The sequence below is a fragment of the Lates calcarifer genome, linkage group LG1 (genome assembly GCF_001640805.2).
Source record: "Lates calcarifer isolate ASB-BC8 linkage group LG1, TLL_Latcal_v3, whole genome shotgun sequence".
NCBI lineage: Eukaryota > Metazoa > Chordata > Actinopteri > Centropomidae > Lates > Lates calcarifer.
Window position 1 is genome coordinate 7208553 of NC_066833.1, and position 15604 is coordinate 7224156.

General features: G+C 39.0%; 1 protein-coding gene across 1 annotated transcript in view; it reads left to right on the forward strand.

Moving 5' to 3' along the window:
* Positions 1 to 15604, forward strand: part of sema5ba (sema domain, seven thrombospondin repeats (type 1 and type 1-like), transmembrane domain (TM) and short cytoplasmic domain, (semaphorin) 5Ba) — a 169709-nt gene that overhangs the window by 108115 nt on the left and 45990 nt on the right. Inside the window, 4 exon segments of the mRNA XM_018696536.2 lie at positions 7707 to 7769; positions 8595 to 8693; positions 8840 to 9053; positions 14283 to 14568. Coding sequence (XP_018552052.1) covers positions 7707 to 7769; positions 8595 to 8693; positions 8840 to 9053; positions 14283 to 14568 — 662 coding nt within the window.

Below are 15604 nucleotides of genomic sequence, written 5' to 3' on the forward strand. Positions count from 1 at the left end.
GCAACAGCAATTCACATTTAGCCGACAAAGTACACATGAAAAGTTACAAAGTCTTGGATATATTACTCCCTACTGATTCCTTACATTAAACCGTATGTGCATCATTATACATGCTAAAACCTTAATTCTTACGTTTATAGGGGGCATAATAAGAACAACACAGAAGCAACAAAGTTTCTGGTGAGTCCACTGTTACAATGAATGAGCGCAAGCTACGCAATACGCATTCCCCACTGAATGAGGCCTTAGCAATAAAACACAGATCAATAGTTTACAATAATGATTACAATAAGAAAAAACTGTAAAGTACATCCTCCAAAACCATTTTAGAAGGTAAGTCACACTGTATTTTAAACATTATCTTTTTATGCTATTTATGTCAAATAAATAAATAAATAGGATAAGACCATTCTGTCCAAATTTTACTTCTGGAAGTGCTCTGTATATATGACTACAAAACTACTAACTACTACCAAATAATAATTGACAGTTAGGATTTTTATTGTGGTATTCCAGGTGCCAGGACATTACAGTTAGATCCAAATAATAATATTAAGAGGAGCATCTAGGTTACATTGGCAGTACACAAACAACTATAGCACTGGAGCTATAAACTGCATTTTTGATCAAGACAAGCCCCCAAGAACCAGAAATGAGAATACTCTAGAGTAACAAATTCAACCCAACAAGAGACAAATAAAATGTTTGTGCTGAACATTGACAGACTATCAATAACCCAGATGTCAATATACAAATTGACTTAACAGCCCCCTAAAAATAACAACATTCTTTACATTGCACTCTATTATGTGCACTGGTGCGCCGAGGGTTGTAGACAAGCTGTTTAACATTATACTTTTGCCCCAACGGCTGTAGCAGTAGCAATAAAATGTGTAGGTAACAGTATATATTGCCACTATTTTACAGTTAATTAAACTCATCTGTCGCTAACTTCTGCTTCGCCACCTGAATTTAATTGTTTAGCAGTTTAGTTTGCTTTGTATGCAGGACAGGCTGAAGGTGCTACACACAAATAGTTTTTCTTTGTCATTTTGAAGACACTCTTTTGAAGTTCTATGGTGAAAAATCCACCAAATGAACAACATTCTCCTTTATTACTTCTTTCCAGAAATCAGGAAGTCACTTTCTGTTGTTACTAATTAAAATAATGACAAAGGACATGCTCCACTGATCTCTATTTGGACCCATTTTCTGTGTGATGAAACACTGCCAAATTAAGTGGTTAAAACCCAGCACCTGAAACAGGAAACCAGTAACCACATAGGAGCAATTAACAACAATTTAGGAAATTTCTAAAGGCTGGTGGCAAGACATCATTCATAATCCACATCTATGAAACTACAAATTCACAATTTTGAGATCTTTGACAAAGCAGGATGTAGTATGACTTTCTTAAAGGGCTGCAGAGTGAAAGTGTGGAAGTTAAAGTGGTGGATGAGGTTTTTGCCTTTGTTGCCAGTGATGTTGTGTCAAAGTCCAATATTGGAGATAAATGATTAGAGCCAAGTATAGTATGGGATTTGCAGAACCATCTAATGTTAATGGTCTGTTTGACAAGTGGGTTAGACAAACAGATGATGTGTAACTGGCTTCCCACCTGTGTCGCTGAGTGTTTCTTCTCTGCACCACCTGGGCACCAGTTTGTGCCAGAATTGGCCATATTGTCAAGTTGTGAGTGTATGTGTGTGTTTGTGTTTATATATGCCTTATGTGTGGGTTGTTACCTTAAAATAGCACATTATGTAGATGAAGAGAAGAGGGCAGAGTTAATCACGCTGGGGGATCACATTGAGGAGTTAGGGCTAGAAATAAGAGGAAAGAATCAACAGTCTAAAAATGTGAGATACACCTATGATATACTTATATAAGATATAAGTGAGGACACCTATGATCTCTCTCTCTCTCCCTCTCTCTCAGTGAAGTGGTGGGGTGAATATGCCGATTTTTCTTCTTCCCCATCTCAATGGTTAAGTAAAATTCAGAAGAAAAGCCTGCAGTGAAGTACAGCAGGATGTTTGAGGAAGAAAACACGAGGAGCCCATTAGGTGGTTATTTATGAGATGTTGACGGTACGAAAAACATTTCCCCTTCCTACGAATCTTACAATTTTGTGATTGCAAATGACCTGCTTACTTGAGTAATAAATATACTTGTGCCCCTTTTATGCCCCAGACCATGAAGTGTAAATATTTCCAGGAAATGTTTTCATAAATCCTGTTCTTCTTATGTTTTCATTATCAGTGCTTATATAGTTTGCCAATATGCGGGGCATGTTAGCAGAATGGGCTATTACAGTGTTTAATTATTAGGCTCTGTTAAAGAAATAGTCCAATATATATATTAATATTAATATATTTGCATTGATACACAAAATCTATCTTGACTGTAACAAGTACCAGACAGCTCCTATTCAAACAACCATTACTTCCCTGACACACTTATTTACAATATTCATGAGTTATAATTAGTTGTCACACATGATGTTAGCAGTGTGTCAGTGAGAGGCAGCCTTATCAACACAGCACCACATTTCAGGAATGGCATTTGCAGCTGTCACTGCACACAAACTATCTTTACTTTATTAGTATTTCCTGCTCTCCATCTCTCTTCTTTTTCCCCCCTCTTTCCCTCTGTTTCTTATAAAAATAGTATTCAATTTCAAGCCCAGCCACTGTTGTTCTGCAGTAAAAGTGATGAATCCTCTTCCCTACTACTAATTGTATTTCTGCAGTTTTATTTGCCTATAAAAAAAATTCATGTTTTTTTCTCCTCTTCCGTCCTTTAAGAAAGATGTCGGGGGCAAGATATTCTTATTGTGTCTAAGGAGTGGTGAAATTGGGAGAAAAGCTCAGGCTCAGGTTTGGAGGGGAAATCGATGGCAGGGAGTGCACATGGTTGTTGGCCTTACTAATAGATGGAAATTAACTCTAACATGCATCTATGGATACAGGCACAAATAATAAACAGATTCTGTGGCCTTGGGCAAATTCAAGCATGAAAAATGTAACTGGTTGTCACAGAGAGGCAGACAACTCTTTAATTGTCTGGTATTTTGTGCATCAGAGACTGTGATTTAAATTTCTTGTTTCTTACCAATATTTATGCTTGATTTATGTCTATAAAATCTCCTGATTTGATACTGGTGTTTGTTCACAGCCTGTGCTCAACAGGAAAACAACAGTATTGATTATTTGTTCAAAGGCCCAAAATATCATGTTTACTTGACAGGGACCTCAAGAGGCCATGTAAATTATGAGTGTCTCTCAGAAGCAAAGGCAGAAATACAGACTTACTGACAGTGCCAGAAAACCTCACATCACTTTCATTGTTCAAATGTCCACTGAAAGCATTTAAGAAGCTGAGTATCTTTAACAATCAGTTATTCAGACACATTTTTTTAACATCCTTATTTAGCTCAATCCTGATTTTTGTAACAGATGCTTGGTGGCTGTACCCAACTGTGTGCAGCATGCTGTCTTAACTTTATCTTTATCTTGATCTTCATCTCCTGAATATTGCATATTAGAAGAAAATATGTAGCAATTTCAAAATCACTAAATGTGGATGTCACTCTTCATAGGTGCAGAAGCTGTTTAGGCAAAAAAAAAAAAAAAAAAAAAAGGGCCAGTTTAGGTCCAGGTTGAGCTGCATGAGAAGCTTTGCTCATGCACCCAACAGACATTTGCACACTGGCTAAATTGGCTGTGGATCATCTCCAGCAGTGTTAGATCTGCAATGTGATATAGCTAGGTCTGGTGGACAAGCTTGTTAGGGTTAGGGTTGAAGCCATCAAAGTGCGTGACTTTGACATCAGAGACTGTTGTTTGTTTCTTATTTCCTACCAACAGTCAGCACTGGCTTGTTTTAATCATGACCCCAGTCTTTCCAAACCTTAAATGAATAGTTTGACATTTTGAGAAATGTTTTTAAATTGGATGTTTTTTTTCTTTTCCCTCTCATTTTTTAAAATTTACCTTTATTTCATTTAATCACATATTTTCATAAGCGTAAGTTAACAGACATTTTACTGCGACAGAGAGTGAATCCTGCACATCAAGCTGTTCTTCTGCATTACAAATGAATAATTATACAGCAGATGAGAACTGTAATATCAACATGGAATAGGTCTATGTTAAATTGGTTGTGAACATTTTTTTATACTGAAAAATAAACACTGCGTCTGGCCTACACATTGTGCAGTTTGCATTCATTCTGTTGATAGCAGTCAGGCCATTCAAGTTTTGGTACAGAGTGAGAAGATGTTGAGGCAGAATTGGTATTCTCCCAGGCTCTGTATGTGTGGCTTTGTTCCAAAGTGGTGTGAAGACGAAGAGATGGACAGGGAGGGAGGAGGGGAGGGGCGCACTTTCTGGTGAAGGTCAGTGGGTTAAGCCGATGGGGATCCTCGGAGACGGCGCCCTGCCGAAAAGATGGTAATGCCCCAAGCTATGATTCATTGCAAAGGCATCCATCAATGCGTGTGTGTGTGTGTATGTGTGTGTGTTTACAATGACGTCATCCGATCTGTCCCCAGGCTGTCAGCGGCTGACAGGCAGGGGCTGTGGAGGAGCAGTGTTTTCATTTCAACCGGCAAAGTGATGGACTGCTGCAGAGAGGGCGGGACTGCTCTCTGAATGGCAGGTGCCACACTGTTCACTGTGCTCATGGGACATGGATTTGAGGTTGTTGTTGACTGTCTGTGTACTGTTTGGAGGCGGCAGCGTGACCAGACAGTTGAGCTCCTGCAGAGCACATTAACTACTTTCAGTATTTTTTTTCTTTGACTACTTTATGTTTGGCGTCTGGAGCTCAAATTTCATTTTAATCACAGTTTACTTTATATAGCTATCCCCTGCTGCTGCCTCTCTCTCCAGTGCAGTCTGAAGCAGGTTAATTGAAGGGAGCTGCTGTGGGAGACAGGGAGATGAGCTGTAACTATCAATATGGACCAGAGCCCACTTACTGGTGCTCTACCAGCTGCAGGAGCTAAACATAACTTTATCATTTTAATTAATTTGTCTCAATCTCCACCATTAACCTGTGCTTACATATGGTTGTAAAGAGCAGAGGTTTTCTCTGGTTCTTACGTGTAGTTTAGTCTGTTGAAGTTGAAGCTGCTCAATATTTTTACATTAATAATGGATGAATGAATGAGTGCAGTTTGTTGCCTATAGTGACAAACTCACAGAGTTATGACTGGACACTGTGACTCTATTCAGCTTTGTGGAGTGTTTTAGTGTTTTTCAGCACTTTTGGTGTCCTAGTGCACAGCTTTACTGATCTGGATCAGTGTCACCACTATCATTGATCTAATTTCTAGCTACAGCAACAAAGTTAGCAAACTCACAGAGTTATGACTGGACACTGTGACTCTATTCAGCTTTGTGGAGTGTTTTAGTGTCTTTCAGCACTTCTGGTGCACTAGTGCACAGCTTTACTGATCTGGATCAGTCTCACCACTCTCATTAATCTAATTTCTAGCTACAGCAACAAAGTTAGCAACTAACATAGTGGAGCATCTAGCAGCTAAAAAAACAGATATTTTCCTTAAGAGTTGTGGAGACAAAACAGAGGCTGTAGGGAAGCAAATGTTGGACTTACACTCATCAGGTAACTCTAAACATCTTTCTACATGTATGCTAATGTTGCTCAGTGTTGGCTGGATATGTAAAAACATTTACACATCAACTTAAGTATAATAATATATAATTGTTGTGATTACAGATTGTCTTTGCTGTCCACAAAGTTGCCAAAAAGTCAATTCATGCAGAACTCAAGAACAAACTGACAGACACACAGACCTGACATATAATCACTTCATAAAGTTGTTTTGGCTAATATACAGTTGCGTTCGGAGACATATTTCTGTCTCCTTTTAGCTCTTGTTTTGTCACCATCATCTCCAAAAATTATATATATATATATATATATATATATATATATATATATATATATATATCAGCTTTAGCTGCTAAAAGTTCTTAACAAGTAGTGCTAACTATACGCTGAAGTTGCATCTCAAACAATGAAATATGGCACCAGAAATGTAGAAGAATTCCTTCTTTTGGCAGCACAAATTGTTATTGTAGTGTGATCAATCAAAAAACAATCACAGAGTCATTTATTTCCTATGAATATATGCTTAGTATAAAAGCATTCAAAGGAATCTCAGGACAACATGCAGATGTTTGACTTGCTCATTAGGCTGTGGATAGTACTGTACTGTCTGGTGTTTTCACTCATTAGCAAGAGTTTATGCACAGTCTAATCATCCAAAATCATAAACTTCCAATCCTGCAAACACAGTTGAAATAATCTATGATCTGTGAAAAAAAGAGTTTTTTTTTTTTTTTTACTCTCAGCAAATTTAAACTCACCATGTTGTCCCCAGAAATTTTTTCTCAGTTCTTTTAAGTTGTCATTAACTGTGCTTATGATATTTTTATTTTAATTTAAATTCCTAAAGAGCTACATTCTCTGCACTGTGGAGATAAAAAAAGTGATTAACTCAAAACTATATTTTCTCAGCAGAATCCCTCACTGAGTCTTGGGGCTATACAGTTTTTAGTCCCTTCCGCTGAGTTTTAATTAAAGCAAAATGAGAATCCATAAAGCATGAATGATATTACTGTGGACAAAATCACACCTAAAAAAAATGTAATTACCAAGACTACATTTAGGTGTTTAAGATGAGCTACACGGTGGATCAGATTTAGTTTTTTTTACTCTTGAGTTTACGGTGAGTCCTCCATTTGGCTCCTGGAATACTGACACAGATTACTATTGACTCTCAGTTTGCCTCAGTTGGCAGGCTTTGCCGTATGTTGGGTCATGATTTTGTCCACTGGCAATTGTCCTGGGAAGGCAAATCATAAGATCTAAGTTATTATCTGCTGTCTTGTGCATGACAATAATCCCTTTGAGATAGAAGAGAAAGAAAGAAACAGAAACAACAGAAAGACATAGAATTAGATCATGTAATGGCAGACTTTTTAACTTTTAGATATTTAGGCAACTTTCCTACTTGGGCAGTGAGATCAGAGAGGAGGAGGAGATGGGGGAGGATAGTAAAATGAGGCCAGTGACACACAATGGGGGGTCCCCTGGCACCTTGTACATACAGAGTTCATGCCAATAGAGGGCCATCTCTCAATCCTCTTAACAAGAACCAGTGCAGTTCTGTAGGCCACGGAGCATGTGTATGCACATGCATTAGTGTGTTTGCAGTGTAGTTGTGCAGTGCTGCTGCCTGCATCCATAATTAAGCTCAAGACACAACCATTAACAGGAATATAAGTGGTCGGTAGGAGTGAAAGGAGAGGTGGTGGAGTGGAGGCGAGTGCTGCAAACTTTCAGAGAGAGAGAGATAGAGAGGGGATGAAAGAAGAAGAAGATGGAGAGAAATCCATTTACATGCTAATACCATCCTCAGCCCTTCAACTGCCTTGTTGGCTACCTTGCCCGCTACCCTCAAATAAGCTCTTGGCTGGCAAGCCAGTAGCCATGTTTACACAATAAACAAACAGCAATGAGGTTAAAGTCTTTTCATGCATCTTTTTGTGCGTGCCTACAGTATTAGCAACAGTCAGTTGTTGCGTAACTGTTTTGTAGTGCCTGAAGGAGTCAGCTGACTACTTTTCAGTCCCTTTGTCATCCCTGGACATTTTTTTGTTTTTGTTTCCTAGGCGACAGAATGGGCACCGGACGAGGAAACCAGGAGGTCCTGTCAGAGCAAAGGCAAAACAGAGGTAACCTCGATCCCGCCCCCAATTACAACACTTCATGTCAGCGCTGCCTGGCTTACAGAAAGGCCATCTTGATATCTTCTGGCTGTTGTGGTGAGGTCCTTATAGGCCTCATGGGAGGGCTCTGTACAGAAGAACTATTTCAGACCCTTCAATCAAGACTTGTTTTTCTTGCAGTGAAGAATGAGGACAAAGGGAAGAGAAAGAAAATGTACACAAGAGGGCCAAGGGCAAGTTAGTGAGACACACAAAAGGACTTCCTTTCAAATATGTCTTAACAGCCAACACTGATCAGCTGTCTTTATTTCAATTATTTTGGGAGAACTGTTTGCAACGTGATTTCTGTCTCCCACTGTGCCACACAGCAAAAGGGTGATACCAAATACTCAAAACAGACAATCAATGCTCTTTGAAACCTGTGTCATTGCTATTGCTTTAGTTCTTCCCCACAAACAAAGCAGCACCATTTATAAAAAATGATACTTACATAAAATGTTTCATTACCAATAAATCTATTTCATACCTTTGTTAAAACAGATTTGACGCTTTTCTGCCATACACAATTGACTTATTGTGGAGCCTCTGTCGATGTCACAAATAGGCTTCTCAGTTGCAAACGAGCATTCATATTTTTGAACAATGGACCTACAAGAGTGAACACTGCACACACTGAACTGCTTTGCTTTTTGGTCGCATGCCAGTCTGATGCCAAAAGACTTGGTTTATTGTTCTGATCAGCAAAACGTCAAAGAGTACTTAGCCAACGACCTCAACTCAGTAACTACAGTAACTTTTTGAAAGCTTTCCTCTTCTCTCACTTCTTTGCAGATTGAATGTCAGAACTACATCAGAGTTCTGCTGGTGAACAAGACTGAGGTCATGACCTGTGGAACCAATGCTTTCCAGCCGCTATGTATTACCCGAGAGGTATGGATGAGTGTGTGTTAGTGTGTGTGAGATTTTGTAGAAATTCTTTGAAAACACTGTAGGCTTGCCCTGTTACTCTCCCTTTCTCCCTGACTTTTCCTTTTTCTCTTCATCTCTGTAACACTCTATCTTGTCATCCATCATAGGTGGGCAACATGAGCAGCGTGCTGGAACGAGTGAATGGTGTGGCACGCTGCCCATACGATCCTCGTCACAACTCAACGGCAGTGGTGACAGAGAGTGGAGAGCTGTATGCCGCCACCGTGATTGACTTCTCTGGCCGCGACCCTGTCATATACCGCAGCCTGGGTGGAATGCCACCTCTTCGGACCGCCCAGTACAACTCAAAATGGCTCAATGGTACAGTAATGCAGAATACGACACCATATATGATGTTCCTTGACTCACACAAAAGTTAATTTGAGTATCATTAGGCCTTTTTTATTTGTTTTGTTTTGTTTCTCTGTGCTGCATATAATGATTATTTTCATTACCAATTAGTAATGATTATTTTTTAATTAACTGGCTAAACACCTGATCTAAACTGTGAGTTGTGTTGCTGAGGAAACTGCTTCTTTTGTCAGACCAACCAGTAACATAATTATTATCACTGATTGACTCAACATCATTTCAGATTATTTAAAGTACAACACTCTGTAAAATGAACATAAATACTACTGAAATGGTCAGGAATATGCTGGTTTGAGTTAAATGTTAAGTGTTTCACAAGGCCAGTATTTTGTCAGTGTTTCATATCACATGTGAGAAATCTAATCAAATAGGATTAGTAATTTGATCAGGTCTGAACTATTGTTTGATTATCCAATAATCCACACTAGGTTTAACTGTAGGGCAAAGACTTGTGTCAAAAATCTCTTAAATTCTTCCTGTTACTTTAAACATTTTCCCTAGACCTGCTTGGAGCAGCAGATGGGCCAAGTCTGCACTTTTGCTTCCAATGCACTTGGCTCCTCTATTACAGCCAAGATAGATCAATCCGACAGGGGCATTTTCAAAGGATTACAAAGACTGTTTGGATTTGAAGTTGTGTGTGAAACACAGAACACAGGTTAGGCATAGGAATTGGTGGGGTTTATGGAATGGTGGAGAACATGAAATGCTGTCAATCCTGCTGGTGTTGGTGTCAATAATCTCCCTGCTGGTGACACTGTGCCTTTTCCTCCAAACACACTGCAGTAGAAATCCATTCACATACATCCTGACTCCAGCACAAATGTAGATGGACATTGCATTAATGGCATTAATCAACTAATATAACAACAAAATTTTCACATATTTCAAGCCAGGTCTATTATGATGATAAGTGGGTTGCAAAAGATCTGGACTTGACAATTGGCCACAATAAAGAAGAGATAGGAATGGAGAAATAAAAAAGGCAATGCAAGTAAAGTTGGAAGGTGGGAGAGTGTGAAGGTGTGTGGTGGTAAGAGAGGAGGGATAAGAGTTGTAGGGCAGGGAAGAGGATGAGGATGGGAGAGAAGCAGAGAAGACAGACTGAAGAGTCAGTGAGCTATGTAATTATTCCTCACAGCAGGGAGAGGGTGAAATTACAACACACAGCATGCTTCACACTAGGCAGGGACTCTGCCTGTGTGTGCATGTAAGTGTGTGCTTGTGTATATGTATATGTATACATATATGTATTTACACTGTATAAGATGTGTGTGTGTGTGTGTGTGTGTGTGTGTCAGTCGCACAGAGTATGTGGGAGGGAAAAAGATTAGCAGAGTAGCAAAGTAGATAGCGTCCTCATCAGCATAATCACAGCTGGCTGCACACACAGTCAAAGACACACACATACACTGTTACAGTTATTACATACACTCACACATTCATGCCATCACAGACAAAGCCTGCTTTCCTTCATGGCTGAGTCTGTGAGGGTTATGGAGTTGTGTTCCCACAGGATTTGGAGTGTGAATGAAAATCTCATTTCCAGCTCTAAGCCTCTCCACTCCAGGAGAACCGATGGCAGGGAGTGGGTCCTGAATCTAATCAATCTGTTCCCTTATTGGATTGGTAGCCTACCAGGTGCTGACCAACTGTTTCTAACTGTTTCATCATGCACTTAAATGACACAAATCTTAATATATACCTCTGTTATTTGCTCTCACTCTCCTCTCAGCTTTTGTAATAAGTGTATTTAGGCACAAATGGAAACAAAACTAAAATCAAGAGATGTCCTAATATATAATTTTGCCATGCCAGCAAATGTGACATTTCAACATCGAAACTGAAATTTGAGATTTTATACATCTAATTTGCATCTGCAAAATACTGTGCATTATGTAGATAATATAATGCTGCAGATATTCTCTTTTTTAAGATAAACATAACAAGCAAACATTCATGCTTGAACATAAATCCTGAAAATTTCTACAACAGGTTTATATTTCATAGCTTTTTCCTCCAATATTTGCTTCTGGCAAATTGAGCATATAGGTTAGTACATGTATAGTACTATATGATTTGCCTCATTCATGCCCCACCATCAGTGGCTCATTCAACAGCTGCTCATCCACCAGATGACTTGTAACATCCAATCATATTCATACAGGTATACACAGTGGCCATTACAGCCTAATTGAAACCTCATTATTCTGCTGATTTCTTCATGTCAACACTGTCTGCTGCAGTTCCCTCCACCGCTACAACTTCTTTATGTGATAAGTCCTTGGTATTGTTGACTTTACTGTGATTTCATGTTCAAGTATATGTTTATTAGGGTGGATTACAGCCAAAACCCAATTGTTGCTTTAAGAACTGTCGCAAAAAGCAGAGCTTTTTCAAATGTAACTGTATAACCATTTATTATAAACCATTAATGTCTTGATAGAAGTGTCTCTGATAAAAATGAATAATTATTAATGTTTTTATGGTTATGTTTTGGCAACTCTAAGCACTTGGTTAAAGGAGGAGTTACAGAAAATGCTAATTTGGGAACATCTTGAAATGTACTGACTTTTTTGATAGCTCATCAAATCACTCTCTTTCCACAATCTTAATCATATACTTCACATATCCATTTTTTGACACAGAAGCTGAGTTAGTGGTTTTCTAAAAGCATGTGACTTAATGAATTGGAAAATAAAATGCCAGTGAGTGTTATCCTGCCAGTAATTACATATCATATCAGCAAAATGAATTATTGGTGTATAAATATATTTTGTTGGAGACTGTCTTCACTCAAATAGATTAAAAGTAAGTTAGTTCTACATAATAACACAGACCAAATATAACCAAATTATCAGGTATTACTCATCTCCCTCCACTAAGGGATAATTTGCTATTCCCTTATGTGAATATTAAATAGCCTTGCAAACTGTAAGTGTTTGATCCAAAGCATCATGTGATGTTAGTGATAGAGGCCTCACTCCTCCAGCACCCAACCAGCCTGCCAGATTGAGCAATCTGTTTACCACTCAGCAGGGAGCTGGAAAAACTCTGTTTGTCACATTTGCACCCACGCAGCTTCAGTAATATTATGTAGAATCTGTCATCTCCACCTGCCCTTTGGCTGACACATGTACAATATGCATAAACACAGGTATGTAAACACAGAAATACTGAGGCATGCTTATACAGACACACACACACACACACACACATCCACACATCCCTTACATACACATATCCTAGCTGAGACACGCAAAAATACAACTGGCTCCTTCTCATGGCCTTTAGATGTAGGTAAAGTAGCACTGACGCATTGTGATGGTTGTCTCTTCAGCCTCAGTTGCAGTAATTGTCATTGACCAAACAGACATGACATCTCTCACTTGTTCATCTGCATGCTTGTTAGCACGGATTAAGTGAATGTCGGTGTGCTGCACATTACAGCGATTGGTTTGACAAGTTGTTTTTTGTCACAGATATAAACATTACATTACGTGTTTAAATAAAAATTAATGATACTGACACTGGTCAGGAGAAGTTGTTTTGATCACCTGCTAAATTAACCACTGCTGCCTTATCATCTCTCCACATTCTTGTAGAATAACTGTAGTTTTCAGAATGTGAGATCTTATGGCTGCCCCTTCAATAGAACTTGATTACTGGTTCAAAAAGTTTGAAGCATCCCCTCAACTGTCTCTTTGTTGAAATGGTCTTTTTACACCAAGAGCCTGTAAACTGTGGTTGGTCCAAAGCAGCAGTTGTTGCTGTTGTTGTTCTTCTTCTTTTAATCACAGATGTGAAATGGAACTAGAGAGCTGCTACAGCCATGTTGACAGTGGTTTTGTCTCTTCCTGCCCTGTTTCAAAATCTTATTCTCTTATAAAAAGCCTCACTGGCCCCTGAGGCACATTCCATCATGGCTGTTAACAGGTCATCTCTGCTGTGTTTGTGTGTGACTGTGTTTCTAACATCAGCATCTCTCTTGTTTTTTGTTTGTTTGTGCATGCATCTATGCAAATTAAGGGTTATTCCTCCATTTGTGGTTGTGCTTGTGCTTGTGTTAGTGTGTGATATCACTTACAATTAATGGGTCCCACAGGAAAACTGAAGCTACAGCAGCAAGGGAGTATTTTGTCTGTTTCATCATTCCTACGCACAAGTAGCACTCGCCTGAAAGAACAAAACACAGCAGTAGGAAACAGAACTTCAGGAAGATGAAGCCACAGCTCAGTGACAAAACAGCACCATGGATGTTTCTTTTTTAAGACTGTTCAGCTTTAAACTACAATTAAAAATCTGTAATGTTACAAGAAGGTAGTTAAAACAAGTTTTATATGGTTAAGTTCACCTAAATTATCCAAACTCTAGTTAGGTTCTATAACAGTGATCATTCACTGTAACTATTTCTTTGCAGAAAGTGGATTAGCCAGAGTAACAGGACACAGTCTCTGCTGCTTTTGAGTTTTGCAGATTTCATTTTTAGATGCTGAGCACAAAAACATAATTCCACTCACATAGACTGTATTGCACATAGAGCTGACACTATCTGCATGATTAGATACTATAAAAGGTAAGGGGAGAAAATGTGATTTGAGGAATTTGGATGAACTAATCCTTTAAGCTGTTACAAAGACTTTTATGTGAAACCTCCAAAAATGTAGATGTTGGCCTTGAAGTTCAAGCTCTTTTTTAGCTTCACACTCACAGCAATGAATTAGAATTCTATGATGAGTCATGTGTTTACAAAGGATGACAGTAACATCCCATTCAAACCATTTTTCAGTCTACTTTAACTGATAACCCACCCAGCAAGGAAGGCCATTAATCACAGGTTGTGTCACCCAGGGCAATAAAAGCAGCACGGGCATCCAGTTAAACAGAGATAGCTGCATGGATTTACCATCAAAACATCAAACAGATTTATTAGTAACCATTTTTTATCTTCTCCTCTCCTCCCCTCTCTGTACTTTTTCTCATTTACACATTTGACATTGAGGCTCTTTTATGGACCATCTTAAACAGGAGTGCAACAGTAGAATTTTGAAGTTTTTATTGCAGTCAGTTATAAGAAGTACAGGGGTCAAGGTTACAAAATCTATAAGATAAATGCTGCAAATATTTCTTTTTCCCTGGAGTCATCATCTGCCTCCCTTGTTCTCTCTCCCCTGTTAGAGCCCCACTTTATCTCAGCCTACGACATCGGCCTCTTTACCTTCTTCTTCCTAAGGGAGAATGCAGTGGAGCACGACTGTGGCAAGACAGTCTATTCCCGGGTAGCACGAGTTTGTAAAAATGACATTGGTGGGCGATTTCTCCTGGAGGACACCTGGACCACGTTCATGAAGGCGAGGCTCAACTGCTCACGCTCCGGGGAAATCCCCTTCTACTACAATGAACTGCAGAGCACCTTCTACCTGCCAGAGCAAGACCTCATCTATGGGATCTTCACGACCAATGTGTGAGTAAATGCAAATGGACATTTATTCCAGCACTGCACCTGGTTACACATACATTTTAACCCCCTAAGGCTTCTAAAGCAGGGAAACAAATTGTGGTTTATCATTTGGTATCTTAAATATAGCTGATCCAGTTATCAAAAGCATTAATTGAATAACTTATAGGGATCAAATGACTCAATAGATAATAATTAATAAGTCTGAATGTTTATAAATCTCTCTATATATGGTAAAGGGACGACACCTATATAGTGCTTTTCTAGTCATATCGACCACTCCAAAGCACTTCACGCTACAGGTCACATTCACCCATTCACACAGCGCTTATCAGTATCTTGCCTAAGGATACTTCGGCACGTGGACTGGAGGAGCTGGGGATCAAACCACTGACCTTCCAATTGATGGGCAATGGCTCTACCTCCTGCATCACAGCCACCCACCATAAAAGGGATACATGACCATCTTAATACTGCTGGCCTTAATGCATGCAGTGGCAACAGAGGAACTTTTGTTGTTTTTGTGTTTGCACAGGAACATTGGCATTATGCTCCATCTCTGTGTCTGATTCTGCCACTTGTTGAACCACCTGCATTTACTACATTTACTATAAGAGATATTTTGCCACACAGCTGAACTGTGAGCTGCCTTTTTATCATGAAAAGTAATTGGAGGAAACATATGCAACTCAAAAGTTGATCCAGTTATTTTGTCATAATAACAGTTGTTTCAGTGCATCTTTAGTCTTAAGTGCATGACTGCACAAGCACATACGCTAAAACTCATGGGTTCTCAAAGCAAATGTTTTTCCTTGGAAATGGGAGAAGATTTTGATGAGAATTCCCAGTAATAACAGGATCTCATTTCCTGATATTTAATCTCAGTACAAATCCAGCCACAGTATATTATTGTATCTTTAAAGACACATATGCTCTCACAAATGATTTGTCAGCACATCGTCCATTACTCAAAAGCGACATACTTTATCTTTCATTATTTATTACTCATTTCAATAGCCTCACTGTCAACTTCATTATTACT